The sequence below is a fragment of the Chrysemys picta genome, chromosome 1 (assembly GCF_011386835.1).
Source record: "Chrysemys picta bellii isolate R12L10 chromosome 1, ASM1138683v2, whole genome shotgun sequence".
In the NCBI taxonomy this organism is placed as follows: domain Eukaryota; kingdom Metazoa; phylum Chordata; order Testudines; family Emydidae; genus Chrysemys; species Chrysemys picta.
The window spans coordinates 282,276,896-282,291,178 of record NC_088791.1 but is presented as its reverse complement, the minus strand read 5'-3'; the positions used below and the strand labels follow the sequence as shown (position 1 = coordinate 282,291,178).

General features: G+C 40.9%; 1 protein-coding gene across 16 annotated transcripts in view; it reads right to left on the bottom strand.

Annotated features, from left to right (window-relative positions):
* Positions 1-14,283, bottom strand: part of PCDH9 (protocadherin 9) — an 890,445-nt gene that overhangs the window by 114,602 nt on the left and 761,560 nt on the right. For 5 of the 16 annotated variants that reach the window (XR_010597753.1, XM_042861713.2, XM_008178503.3 and 2 more), the window contains one exon: positions 2,732-2,830. The exons of the other annotated variants lie outside the window; for them this stretch is intronic. Coding sequence is in view for 4 of the 5 variants with exons in the window: in XM_042861713.2 (XP_042717647.2) it covers positions 2,769-2,830 (62 nt within the window). In the remaining variant the exon portion in view is untranslated. The remainder of the gene's footprint in view (positions 1-2,731; positions 2,831-14,283) is intronic. 16 annotated transcript variants of the gene reach the window in all.

Below are 14,283 nucleotides of genomic sequence, written 5' to 3'. Positions count from 1 at the left end.
TTTCAGAAATACATGCCATTCTTTGAAAGAACTTATTTAAAATGCTTTCTTTTGAACTCCACACTAATATGAACAATACATTGGTGTTAATATGAATCACTTCAGATAGCATGGTGTTCTATCTGAATTTTCAGGAACAATATACACTTCATTTTTACAAAGTATGGAAGTGTTTCTAGCCTAATATTTTTCTTATTTTCATTTATTTTAAAGAGTAATGAACTATATTAAAACTATGTAAATTTATTGCACAACACACTATATACAATAGATAGAACTAATTTACGTAAATACAAGTGTATATATATATTGCACTGTGACATCATCCCAGATGTACGATTACTGCCATACAGTATGTCATCATATGTAATAAATCAGAAGCATCTATTTGCCTTGAACCTTTTTGCAAAGGCTCTTCAGCCTTGTAAGTCTGGTTACTTTACGGTTAAATATCCAGCACTCCACCCTGTGTTTGCTTCATTCGACCAAGCGGTGACAGCAACTATGGCTATATATTTTTATAATGGTGGAAAATGAGAGTTACTGTTAAACTCTTAGCATAACAGACAGCCTCACATAGGGTTTGAGGTAAAACCCATTTAGTCAATGGTTGTATTTCGCATGACATCAATGGTATTTTTATCAAGACCACACAATTTCTGGACAAGGAAAATTAAAATAAGCTAACATTTTAGAAACCTAAAGAAATTTAAACAGGATTTAACATACAGAACATGGAGACTGTATTTTCAGAAATAACAGTGAAGCTGGCCCAATCAGTGAATCTGTCCTCAGAGTTAATGTTCTGTAGCTAAACTAATTGTTATAAGTTAACATATCTTGAGAGAAAATAATGCACATAACTGGGCTGCAGTCTCAGAGGTCACATATTTTACAGCTCACACCCATACTATCTCTAAGCCTCAGGTGGATGAAGCTTGCTCAACACAAGCTCAGTCTTTGCTGAGGGGCACCAGAATGCCATTCTGCTCAGCTCCAACTGCACTTACTTGTGTGACAGATTTAAAACTGTTCTGTAATAATTTATGAACACTGCATGTTGACCTCGTTATAGGGACATGTACAGTATGAGTATTGATTTAGTTCAATATGGGGCTGTCTGGAAAAGCAAGCAGGAAGGGACAGAATGACTCAAGGTAAGCCACCCCTTGTTAAAGACTTAAAGATTGTTAAGAGACAATGCCTGACCTATTAGCTTTGACGATTCTACTTCCTCTTCAGCCAGTCTTCAAAACTGGTTTGAACCAGGACAGGTAAAACACAGAAGAACAAAGGGTACCCAACACCCAAAGGGGATGTCTGAAGAAGTTAAAGATGTCTAGGCTAAAATCTAGGAATGGCAAATATTTAGGTAAGATAGACATGCATGTAGACTGTTTTAAGACCCCTTTTCTCCAAGAGCTTTGACCCTACAGCTAAAATAAACAATACTTATATTTTCAAAAGGCTGTCTGATCACTGTTACATGAGGAGAGGGCAGCTATGTATCCCCCCTTCTGGATCCATAAAAATGTAGGTTGCAGCAGGAATGCACTGAATATGGCCTTCTCTGGCTAACACCATTCAACATTAGAGCAGCACAGAGCCCTTGCAAGTCCCATCACTGAAGGAAGATTGCTGGGCCAGCAACCTTGAAACTTATGACTTCCCTTTTTCTTTTCCTGGGATTATAGTACCATAGAGAGAAAGAAAAAATCTGACATAGAGATAACTATACTAGAAGTTAGAAGAGTTAATTCCAGTGTTGTTACATGAATTTGGTAAGATGAAAAGAGAAGAAAAAGAAGAGGGAGATCTGGAGCAAATAAGTATTTGACACCACTGTGAGTCTGGATTTGAGAGCTAATTAATATCATGGAATGTGAGGACTCTGAGGAGTCAGAGAATAAGGCAAGGGAAAAATATTTCCCTTCCTGTCCTTCAAGTACTCTCTGCCCTTTGTGGTCTAGACATATTGGGTCTTTCCGTACACTGGGTGAAATTCATCTCTGTGAAGTGGGCCATCACAAAGCATATGCAAAGTGGGACTTAAGCAGTGCATGGCTTTGTGCATGCTCTTTGTGTAGAGATAAATTTTGTGCATTATGCAGGGATGTCACACATGTGAATCAGCTCTGGTGCCAGCTCCCCAGGCATTATGGGCCAGATTCAGCTCCAGTATAAACTGATGAAACTCCACGGTAGCTAATGGAGCTGCACTTGCTTACACCAAGGTTCAGTTTTGACCACTATATGAAATGCTCTTACACAGATAATGAACCATACTGAACACATTGAGAGAATACAGTGAAGGACAACAAAAATGAAATACAAGGATTGGAAAGTAAATCATATGAAGATAGACTGAATGATCTAATAATGTCTAGAAAAGTGAAGACTCACAGAACATGATGAGTGTCTATAAATTCCTTTTTAGTAAAACTACAAATGAAGGAAAGGATTCATTCAGTATAGGAAGATGGTAGGACAAGGAACAGTGGCTTTAAGCAAAAAAAAGGAAAAATGTGGGGCAGTTAATAAGAAAAAGGTCTTAACATTAAGATCAATTGGTTGGTGAAATAGACACCTTATGGGAAGGTGGTCCAGGTCCCATCATTGCAGATAGTGAAGAAAAGAGGAGATATAATTAGTGGGAAATGATGTAACAAATATTCCTGAAAAATAGGCGAAAGATCTGACTAGATACCAGTGTGATGTGTTTTAGCCTTACCATTGGTATATGAAGACTATAGTATCATACATGCAGTTCAGTTGTCCTTAGCTGTCACAGTCTGTACATGCCTAAGAAGAGTAAAGCCAGAAGAGAGTCCTAAATTTGTAAAAAAAAAAACCATTATGAATATCAATGTCAAGTTGCTTACATTTTGACTAGTTCATCTGCTGATAGTTTCAAGCTTTAACCTTTAAGTGTTTTAGCATTTGATTGGATTGCTGCCAAGGCTTTAATTTTACATAAAGTTATTTTAACTCTCTTGCATAAATATATCTGTAAACACCAGCTGGACTCAGGTTAACCACAAATATAATTTTAAGAGGAACTTTTTTGAGCCTTAGTTTTTTACATTTGTAATGTCTCCAGTGAGTGGAAGGGTGAAAGGATGTACAAAAATAATACTTTTAAAGAGTCACCATTAATTTTATTTTAATTTGAGTCCTAAGAATAATTCATTTATATGTCTTCATTATAGGCATCATATTTCAAGTAGGAGATTGAAACAAAGGGGAAGGAAACATGACTTCATTGAAACAATATTTTGGGTAAATTCTTGATTCCATTGAAGTAAATGGCCTAAATACCTGGAGATTAGTTCCCTATAAATACATACATTTGGAAAAAAACAGTATTCAGTCGATTGACAAAATTAGATAGACACAAGACAGTGAAAGTGGAATCCTGTGATTTTCTGCCTTTCCATAGTAACAATCAAAATCAATTCATTCCTGAATACTTGTAATAAAGTTGATCTAAAAAAAAAAAACCCACAAAACAAAACAACCTTTGAATGTTGTTTCCTTCTAAGGGGCAAGGAAGGCTTATTTCCCCCTAAAAATTTACATTGTTGATTACAGGACAGGGGCACGATAGGACACAGTAACCAGATGTATATGAACCGTATACTAAGGCCTTTATCATGCAGCGATGAAGTAACATCTGATAATACAATCACTTGCTTTGTAATTGTGTTGTGTTAGTCTGAAAGGAAAGCTTATTTACAGGCTCCAGAGAGGCAGAGTCTGACACTAGCAGATAATAATGAACAGTACAATATTGCAATATAACAGGCCTAGCTAGGGTGATATGAGAAGAGAAAGCTTCTGGGACTTTCTGCAAACATGATAGATGAGCTCTGGGGTGCTTTCCTCTAAGCATGTGGTGCCACACTGCCTTCAAAGCAATATTTTGTTTAATACAGCTCTCACTATAAAATGTCCAAAAGGTAGCAAGAGCTACTTTGTCCTCTTCAAAAATATTACATTATATTCATATTTCAACCACAAGATCCTAATGCAAGACTCGGGGAATAGCAGACACCAAAACCTGTACTTTACTAGGTATTAAATCAAATAATGCTTATTATAGGAACTATAATATTTTTCCTCACCCAACACACAGTGGTGTCATCTATATCTTCCTCATATCCCCCACCCAACACTTTTGTTTCTGAGGCTCTTGCTGTAGTGATCCTTGCCAGATCTCCCAAAACCAAAGGGTAAAATTCACCTCCATTTAGAGACTCCTTTTAGAATGAAGTGCATGTGCATTCCTTAAATCTCACTTATGCCCTCAAAATCAGGCATATTACATGCAGTCCAGGTACTTAGTTACAGCCATATGGCTATTGCTCAGTATATCAGATGAGGTATTCATTATGATCTATCACTGTTAAGCACATTTTAGAAATGCAACAAAATGTAGGTTGATATAAATACATCATAACTGGATGTCACTGTACATTGGATGTATATAAAAAGCATGCCTGCAAATAAGATATTAGCAATTTATTGTGAGCCACATCTCTTTCCTTTAAAAAACAACAACATTTTAGCAAAAAAACACTATTTAAAAACATTTTTGCATCCAACTCACAGAACTAATGTATTCCAACTTTTATAAATACAAATTAGTGCTTTAGTTGACACCTTAATGCTCAACAGGAGGTCACGAAAAACATTTATAAGTGGAGTATATGCCCTGAAGTTGAGATATAAAATGGGACTATTGACATTTCACTATAAAGGAGCAGCACACAATCCATCTGCTTTAATGCAAAACAGAAACCAAGCTGTATAATTATGCCATCAAAAAATATCAACAGAATGTTAGGATTGCATGTTAAACACTCAAAAATGAGGAAATGACAAATTTAAGGTTGCACTCACAGTCTTAACCCCACCTGTTTGTGCATATTCTGTAATAGTCTTTAATTACATGATCAAATACTATGATCTGAATAATACAATACAATATAAAATTTTTTTAAAGCTTTGGCATCAGAGTGTAGCATATTGTAATATTTGCTTTCTATTCCTTTCTACTTAGACTAATTTTATTTTCATAGGGGTTCTAAACACCTTGATTTCTTAGGGTTAGATTTACAAGGGGGACTTAGGTAGTGCAATGCAGAGCCCGTTGGTTGGGGTACTCACCTCCGTGGTGGGAGACCTAGGTTTAAGTCTCTGCTCAAAATCAGGCAGAGTGGGGATTTGAAGAAGTAGACTGGCCACCCATGCATCTCCAAATACCAGACATTCTAATACATCTAGGAAGGTGGAGGCCCACCCCCGCTGGCATGATTTCATATGCAACGTGCATGTGAGGTCATGCTGCATAGGGACGCCATTTTCAAGAGCACATCACCCTTCCCCGGTGAAGATGCGGCAGTGCGCTCTTCACAATTTCATTTCCCCCCCCCCATCCAATAATGGACCAAACCATGCCTCTTTGGATAGGGCACACAACTTAGACTGTACATCTTAAAATGAGACAAATGGCCTGCTTCTGAAGAAGGGACTGGTCCAACTACTGAGCTATTGTCTAAGAAGAGGTAGAGGCATGCAGACAAGATAGGCAGGGGAATGCCTAGTTTCTGAATCCAGGCAAGGCTTAGGTATGTGTTGTGCAGCATCAGGGCTTAGACAGCATTGAATATGTCCACTGCCAGAAATGTAAGTGGCCCTTGTCCCATTCACTGCGCACAGTACAAAATACACAATTAATAAAGAGTTTCTTCAGAGACTGCCCTTGTTCTCTGCATGTTTACTTCATTTTTAACTATGGAGATAAGTTAGCCATGCTTGCATGTGCACCACAGCCTAGTTTTGCTGTGATTAAAAAAAACCATATATACCAATTCTAACAAACGTGTGAAGCATACTTTTAAATGCTCATTATTCAGTTAAATCAAAAGCGATTTAAACCACAACATGCAAAGGCATTTCTGTTTCTCTGCTAAAATTAAAATGCCTACCCCCATCATCAGTGCTGTTTCAATTTTAATTTAAACAACAGGTTCACAGATCTTATTTTATAGTGGGGAAAGCATACTTTTTCAAAATTCCTTAAATTCCAAAACAGCTGAGCTCAAATTCTGCAGAGATAAACAAAACAAAGCAAAAACGCCTTCAGACACAGACCAAGTGTAGAACTTTTCTGGCCCAAAAGTGACAGTTTCAGAGATTAGTACATAATAGAAATCAGGGGGTTAGAATGGAAATGCTTATATAATCTTAACACTAGTATTTACTAACTCTCCTTTTATAACAATTTTAGACTAAATACGCAACAGTGTATTGATTATTTACACTCAATATACACTGAAAGGAATGCTTTGGAAGATAACTGTCATACAAAAATAAAAATAAGCCACCGTATATTTTTATTAGCACATTTATTAAATAAAAATTTGCAACTTTATCAACTAAATTAACACAGATTAACCTGAAATCGCAATCATTTTAAATGCCAATTTAAATATAAGCATTAACTACAAGTTTAATTTATTAATATATGGGCAATTTTATGGTTTTTTGAATTTGTATTTAATTATACAGCAATAGGTCAATTTATCTTGTTTTTTGTAAGTTTGCATAACAATTACATGTAATTAAGAAAGAATAAAATGGACACTCACTTTTCCAGAGTAGCTGTGTGGTTCCCAAGTGGATAAATTAGTAGAGGAAAATCAAGTGTTTTATTTCATTATAGAAATCTGGTTGGAGCTGAGGAGAAGAGGGTATCACTGCTATTACAACTATTGAGCAATGGCTGAACTAATAGCATGTGATTGTGCTCTCACACTGATGTAAATCAGGACTAATTCTGTTGAAATCAGAATACAACCAGTGCACTCAAAAGTAGAAGGAAGGTCTAGTTGTTAGGGTAATAGCCTAAGATTTTCGTGGCCTGGACTCAATAACCTGCTCTGCTAGATACATACTGTGTGACCTTCCTTTTGGTCAAGAAACTTAGTACCTCTGTGCCTCAGTTTCCTTTCTGTAAATGGGGATAATAGCAATTCCCTACCTTAGACTGCTGTTGTGAAGATAAATAAATTAAAAAACGGTGATGTACTCAGATACCAGGGGCAGCTCTAGGCACCAGCAAAGCAAGCACATGCTTGGGGCAGCCCATTTGTAGGGGCGGCAGGGATCCAGCATGGGAGCTGAGAACCAACAGGGGGCCCTGGGAGCTGTAGTTCCTTGGTTAGCTCCCTTCCTATAGAGCCAGCCCTGGAGCAGGGAAAGAACTACATTTCCCAGCATTCCCTTGGCCACTACCAACAGGAAAGAGGGGGAGGGAGGGAGGTAGCTGAGACCTCATGCTGCAGCCTGCTGTGAATGGAGAGCTGCGCTGTGAGTAGGGATACCATATTTTAACATTAAAAAAATAGGACACTCCACAGGGAGGGAGGGTAGCCCCACCTTGCCACCATCCACTCCCTCCAACTGCCCCCCACAGAAACCCCAACCCATCCAACCCCCCCTGCTCCCTGTCCCCTGATCACCCCCTCCCAGGACCCCTGCCCCTAACTGCCCCCCAGGACCTCACCCCTATCTAAGCGCTGCTGCTCTTTGTCCCCTGATTGCCCCCTCCTGGGACACCTGCCCCTTGGGACCCCACCCCCATCTAAGCCTCCCTTCTCCTTGTCCCCAACTGCCCCCTCCTGAGACCCCCCCCAACTTCCGCCCTAGGACCCCACCCCTTATCTGTCCCCTGACAAACCCCAAGGACTCCCATGCCTATCCAACCGCTGCCTGTCCCCTGACTGCCCCCCCAAAACCCTGACCCATCTAACCCCCCCTTCTCCCTGCCCCTGACTGCCCCCCTGAACCTCCGCCCCATCCAACCCCCCAACCCCCTTACTGTGCCACTCAGACCAGCGTGTCTGGCTCCGCGCAGTGCCAGACACACTGCTGCATACATGCTGCCATGCTCCCCCGCAGAGCCAGAGCCCCCTTTCCCCCCTCCCCCCCAGCATCTGCCTTCCAGATTTGAACACCTCGAAATTCAGGAGTGCTCAAGCTCAGTTTGGGCAGCTGTTACTTCATTTCTCCCAAATCAAATATACTGATCCACTGTAACTTGCTGTAGAAAAAGTAGGATAAAATTGAGCAAGAAATGCTTCCCAGTGGTTATTAGGACTGGAATTGCTATTTTCAACAGCCATTGCCTTTTTTTGTTTGTTTGTTTGTTTAAAAGGAAAACAGTGATATTGTATTGGCAAATTCCCCATAGAAAGAAAGAGTGGAACAAAAGAATAATAAAGGCACCTCAACTTTTCCTCATTTATGTAAGACAGTCTTATAATATGCATCCAGATATCCTCCAATCACACAAGCTGAAGATTGTTCCACTTTACTACAGTTCTGTAACCATATGGGAACCAATCCTGTCTGTGATCTGTGCACACCTAAAATTCCTGCTGAATGACCTGCCATGGGAGCGAGTTACCAGTGACCCAGGGCTGCGGTGGAAGGAGGGTGCAGGTGGGGGGGTGAGAGAGCCCAGGGCTGGGGTGGCAGGAGGAGTGTGTGTGGGGGGCAATGGTGAGGAGGAATGAGGGAGCCCAGAGCTGGGGCAGCAGGGGGCGTGGGTGGGGGGGGAGAGCCCAGGGCTGGGGCAGCAGGGGGGGTGCGGCGAGGAGCCCAGGGCTGGGACGGGGGGCAGCCAAATTTTTTTTTGCTTGGGGCGGCAAAAAACCTAGAGCCAGCCCTGTCAGATACAAGGGTGATAAGGGGCATATAAATACCTAAGATAGAAAATAAGATGATTTGTTTAATCATGAGTTAGAATACAGACTTTCTCTTTCCTAATGTAAGTGTATACATTACACACACACACTTTATATGTATACACACTCATGTAAAAATAAGCCTGGGGTTAGGAAGAAATTTGTCTTGGTGGGCGGGTCACTATGTAATTGTTCTCTATGTTTTTATTTTGCACCTTCTTATAAATTTCAAGGTATTAGGCACTACCAGAGGCAGGATAGTGGACAAGATGGATCACTGGTCTTATGGGTTTTGGCAGTTCCTACCTATCCCCACTGATATTGTCATGAGTTTGTAAAGATATTAAATACAATCAGTCAAATGTTACTCAACATGAGCTTTTTTCCCCCCTAGGAATCTGGATGATGAGTTCAGCTGGCAGCTGCCACACTGATTGGCTTAGATCAGACACATGTGATTAAGACTGCTACTGTGCTAAGTGTTTCAGTTGATTGCTACACACTTGTTAGTGGTAACCTGGGAACAATGGATGAGAGGTGCATAAAATTCATTGTTTTCCCCCAGAAGAGGGGTTTCCTATCTCTTTTTTAACCCAATTCCACCACACACAATCCTGAATCCTCTAGTCACAACCACCATCTTTCTGGCCAAAAACAATTTGACTGGTCAGCAGCAATTTTTAAATTAGCCAGAGATTTTACTGAAAAAACAGGATGCCTGCTCTACATTTAGGGGTTTATCCAAAGCCTGCTGAAGTTGATGAAAAGAATCCCATTCTTCAATTGACTTCAGAGGCCATCAGATTAGTCCTTTAGACCGTGTGCATTTCCCCCACAGCAATCTCTGCCCCAGTTATTCCAGGAGCAAAAGGCAGGAAATGTGAATCAAAAGCTAGGTTTATTACATGACAATTTAATTGTTTTAAACTTTATATTAATTGACCATGAAAAAGAAAGCAGGGTACTGAAGGACTGGAAGGAAACTGTATTCCTATGAAGTAAAAGGGGTAACTGGGGATTTAAATAGTGATTGTGGTGAGCTAGGAAGAGGGAGAGAGGAAAATGTATTAATTAAGAAAGAATGCAACATTTTAATATGAGGGGACAGAAACAGGAAAACTTTTTATAAATCAGTTTCAATAACTACTGTATGTAGAAGTTAAGATGATGATGTGACATTGACCCAGGAAGGGAAAGAGCTAAATGCATTGGTAGTATTCTGTGAAAATATCAGCTTCTTTATTCAGAGGTAACAGCCATTTTGTGGAATAATAAAAGTAGTTATTAAGCACTGTCTGCCAGGTGCTATACAAGACAGATACCATGAGAGTCTCTGTCCAGGAAAGCATATAATGTAGAAGACATGCATGGAAAGACAAGATGGGCTGGAAGACCCAGAGGAAGAAGTAAATTTAGGTTAGTTTCACCCCTTACTCATATTCAGTATGAAAGGAACCATACATTCTGATTATCCAAGAACCTCCACCTGCAGTACAATATCTATCAGAATTTTAAAAAGTAATATATAGTGATACTGAATGCCTTTGTCACGGATAGACAGAGCAGCTCATTCTTGCTGTATCCTGTATCCCACAGTTTTTGTCAAAAAGATTAAAAAGACACTAGTAACTTCGGATGAGCTTTCATGACCCTGGAGGAATAAACAGGAAAGCAAAGTGCTACATTCATAACCTTTACATCCCTGAATTTACGCATCACTGAAATTTACTTTGCCAGAGAAGGAATTAGAACTAGAAACAGCCTTTTAGAAATGGGGTATAGAAATCCATTAAGCCTCTACTGGATTCCTTGGTGTTTCAGGGAGCCTCAACAACTTTGCTTTTTTTCATTTCCGCCTCAGACAATTACAAGCTCAATGATGTTTAGAAAAAAAACTAGTGAACTGAAAATGAGGATCACAAAAGAACAATTCAAAGAAAATATTTAAGGTAATGTAATTAAAAATAGAATTAATATATACAAAACAATGTCTTTATCTTAAGGCTCATCAAGTTCAGAATCTACTGCCAAAAGGGAAGCTTCATCTCACTTGGGGGGTTGGCTGAGGTTTTAATTCCACGCTTCAAGAAAGCAAATGAGTATTTAACAATTTGATTTCGGCAACCAGTTTCAAAAAGTGGTAATTAAAAACCTCCTCCTGTCATTCATGTATAAGAAGGGAGCTCTGAAGTTTCCAATTTACCTTCTTTCTAAGGGAAACAATCTTTTCAATCTCTCTTCATTTGAGAGTTTACCCATGTTTCCTAAGCCTTCTTGTTGCTCTGAACTTTAAACAAAAAAAAATGAAAATGTTTTTGACATACAATAAAAATGTGCTTTTCTTTGCAAATAGTTAAAATAAAATGAGTCAAATTCATCTCTGGAGCTAAACTGGGGATGGACTTGGCCAGCGTTCTACCTCACCTGGCTCTGCCTCATTCCTAGTGTCATTCAGATAAATGTTTCAAGTAAATGAGTGGTAGGACATTGCTATATGTCATTGCATTAACAGATTTCAGCCTCAAGGGCTATCAATCCAGCAACTTCAATAAGCACCTAATTCAGTTAAAACTGTTTTCCTTTCATTTTTTCCATGAATTCCTAAAATATTCAGTGATTGATAAATAGTATAGCATAAAGAAATATAAATATTAACTAGTGATACGCTAATCTCTAATGGTGGGAAGTCAGGTTCAATTAAGCATTCAGGTTCATCTGCTTATTCAAACCGTATCCATACTATCAATACTTACACTATTTGAACCTCTTGTGTTCCATATGTCCAGGAATTTAAATTTGAATACTTTTGGAGGGGCACATTAAACACACACAAATGAAAGGTTTGCGTAACCACCCCCCCTTTCTTGGGACGCCTCTGGCGGGGACGCCCCGCTGGAGAAGGCAGAAGCTCCCCTGGCAGCGACTCTCTCTGAGTTCCTGCAGCCCAGACAGGGAGGAAGCAGCAGAGTGGCTGGCTGCCAGATGAGCCCCTCCTCCCCCTATAGCTGCAACCTGCTGCTTCTCCTTCCCTCCTGCTGGAGTTCCAGCACTACTACCTGCTTTGCAGATGCCCGCTGAGCAGAGGTGAAAATAAGCCGGTACGCCCCGGTATGGCATACTAGCAAGAGCCGGTTTGCCATACCGGGGCGGCCCGGCTTCCCCAGGGGGCAATTTAAAGGGCCTGGGACTCCTAGCAGGGGCTGTAGCCCCAGGCCCTTTAAATTGCCACCAGAGTCCCACTGCTGGAGCCCTGAGGTAGGGCTGCGGGGCTATGGGGGCTATTTAATGGACCTGGGGCTCCAGCGGTCTCTGCCGCCCCAGTCCTTTAAATAGCCGCGGGAACCCCCGCTGCTTCCCCAGGACTCCCACAGTTATTTAAAGGGCCAGGGCAGTAGAAGCAGGGGAGCTGTGGGCCCTTTAAATAGCCTCCAGAGCCCAGGAGTAGTGGGGGCGGGAGGGGGGCTCCAGGGGCTATTTAAAGGGCCTGAGGCTCCAGCTGCCTCTGCCGCCCCGGTCCTTTAAATAGCCGCTGGAGCCCTGCCTCTTCTCCAGGGCTCCCGCGGCTATTTACAGGGCTGGGGCAGTAGAAGCAGAGGAGACCCAGGCCCTTTAAATAGCCCCCGGAGTCCCGGGCTGCTGCTGCTACCCCGGTGGGGAGGGGCACTTACCTTACAAGGTGGGCTGGGGCTGGCTCTGACTCCCTCAGCCACGCCTCTTCAACCCTAGGCCCTGCCCCTTCCGGGGGCCAGAGCTGGCCCCAGCGTACCGGTAAGTCACTGGACTTACTTTCACCCCTGCCGCTGAGGTGAGTCAAGGGCTGGAGGCAGGAGCAATGCATGGGACTCCAGCAGCATACTTGTTTCAATGGCAATTTGTCAGGGAGGGTTTCTTAGTGCCTTGATGTAAGTTCTTGTCACACCAAGAGAGACAGCGAGCAGATGCATGTCAACAACCCCATATTAGCCAACAGCCAAGTGCTTTGGACATTCAACTGGGATGAGGGAGGTCCAAATTCAAATACCTGCTTTGCTTAACTTGGGCTATTGGCTATTCTAGGATACGTTTCTCTTTTTTTCATGAGAAAATTTAAAAGGTCTCAGGTTTGCCTCAATGAGGGCAGAAAAAAATTCTGAAGTCACAAAAATTTTCAAAAGAAGGAAAAAAGCATTTCCCACCCAGTTCTATTTGAGACATTTGGATTAGGAAGAACAGAAGTGATGTATGTCTAATTGCTTCCATGGTGGACCTCAATGAGCTATCATAGATACATTGGACAAGCTACTGAATGAGACTGTTAGTGGTTTTATCAAAGCTAGTAATTCAGTACAAAGGTCGTATCATAATACTTTCTTATGTATTACATTAATTGCTTTCTTATCACATTAGCCAACTCCCCTTTCCATACTACCATATGAGTCAATAATATGCTAAAACGTTGATAATACTTTAAGACTGATTAGCAACTTTCATGAGATTAGCTTATTTCATTTTCACTAACATGATAAAGCTCTCAGATCATATACAGCCAAGTACCTTTCATATCATATTAGTCAAAATGAAATTCATTAAGACAAAAGGGAGGCCGAAGATATGACACAAAAGTGTCACTGTGTAAGCAACTCTTTAAATATACATGCTTATGTTTTGCCACACCAAAGTGTTTCCCCTCATGGTAATATTTCCCTCATGTCATACGTGGAACAGATAGATGAACATGTTCTATTTAACAGTACAGTCATGGTCACTCCAATTATCCTCTCTCCACAGTACAGCTACTGGATTAACTCAATATTCTAGGATACAATGACTGAAGTACAAGTACTGGATCCTCATCTTTTTTTCCTATCACTTCCAGAAGGTTATTCCCCAGGGAAAGTGAATCCTTGGCTCACGCAGAACCCAGCATTACACTACCCACTTAGTCCCTTTGGCATAGGGGCACGTTGGAGCTGGGATAGGGCCTGTCCACAGGAATTTGGAACAAAAATGGCTTTAGAGAGGAATCATATACACAGATATAAAGAATATACAGAATTAAAAATAATTTTTGAAAGAATGTAAATCCTCATATTTCAAGGCATAAAGTAACCTCTAACTATTGGGAAGTTAGGAGGAAATTGCCATGGGGACAGATTATCCCATAACTGCCTACACTGCAGGGTTTCTTACATTAATCTCTGAAGCAGCCAGTTGTGGCCAGAGTAAGTGAAAGGCTATTAGACTAAATGGCCCCAGCTCTGACTTAGCATGTCAATTCCTATTTTACTAAACCACTTTCACCATCTTCCTCCCTCTGCAAAGTCCTGCACCAGATGAAGCTTGGCCAGATCTGAAGACCTATACCACCAAATATAAAGATATGGTGGGGAGTTTTTAAATAAGTGATGGAGTGGAAAATATAAGAATGTCACCTGCAGGACATAGTTACTTACAGCAATAAATGGAGTAAAATGCACCCATAGGCCCCATCATGGACTATCCCTCATGGAGCTGCTACCTCCTGCTTCCAGGCAGATGGGGGTGAGTGCAT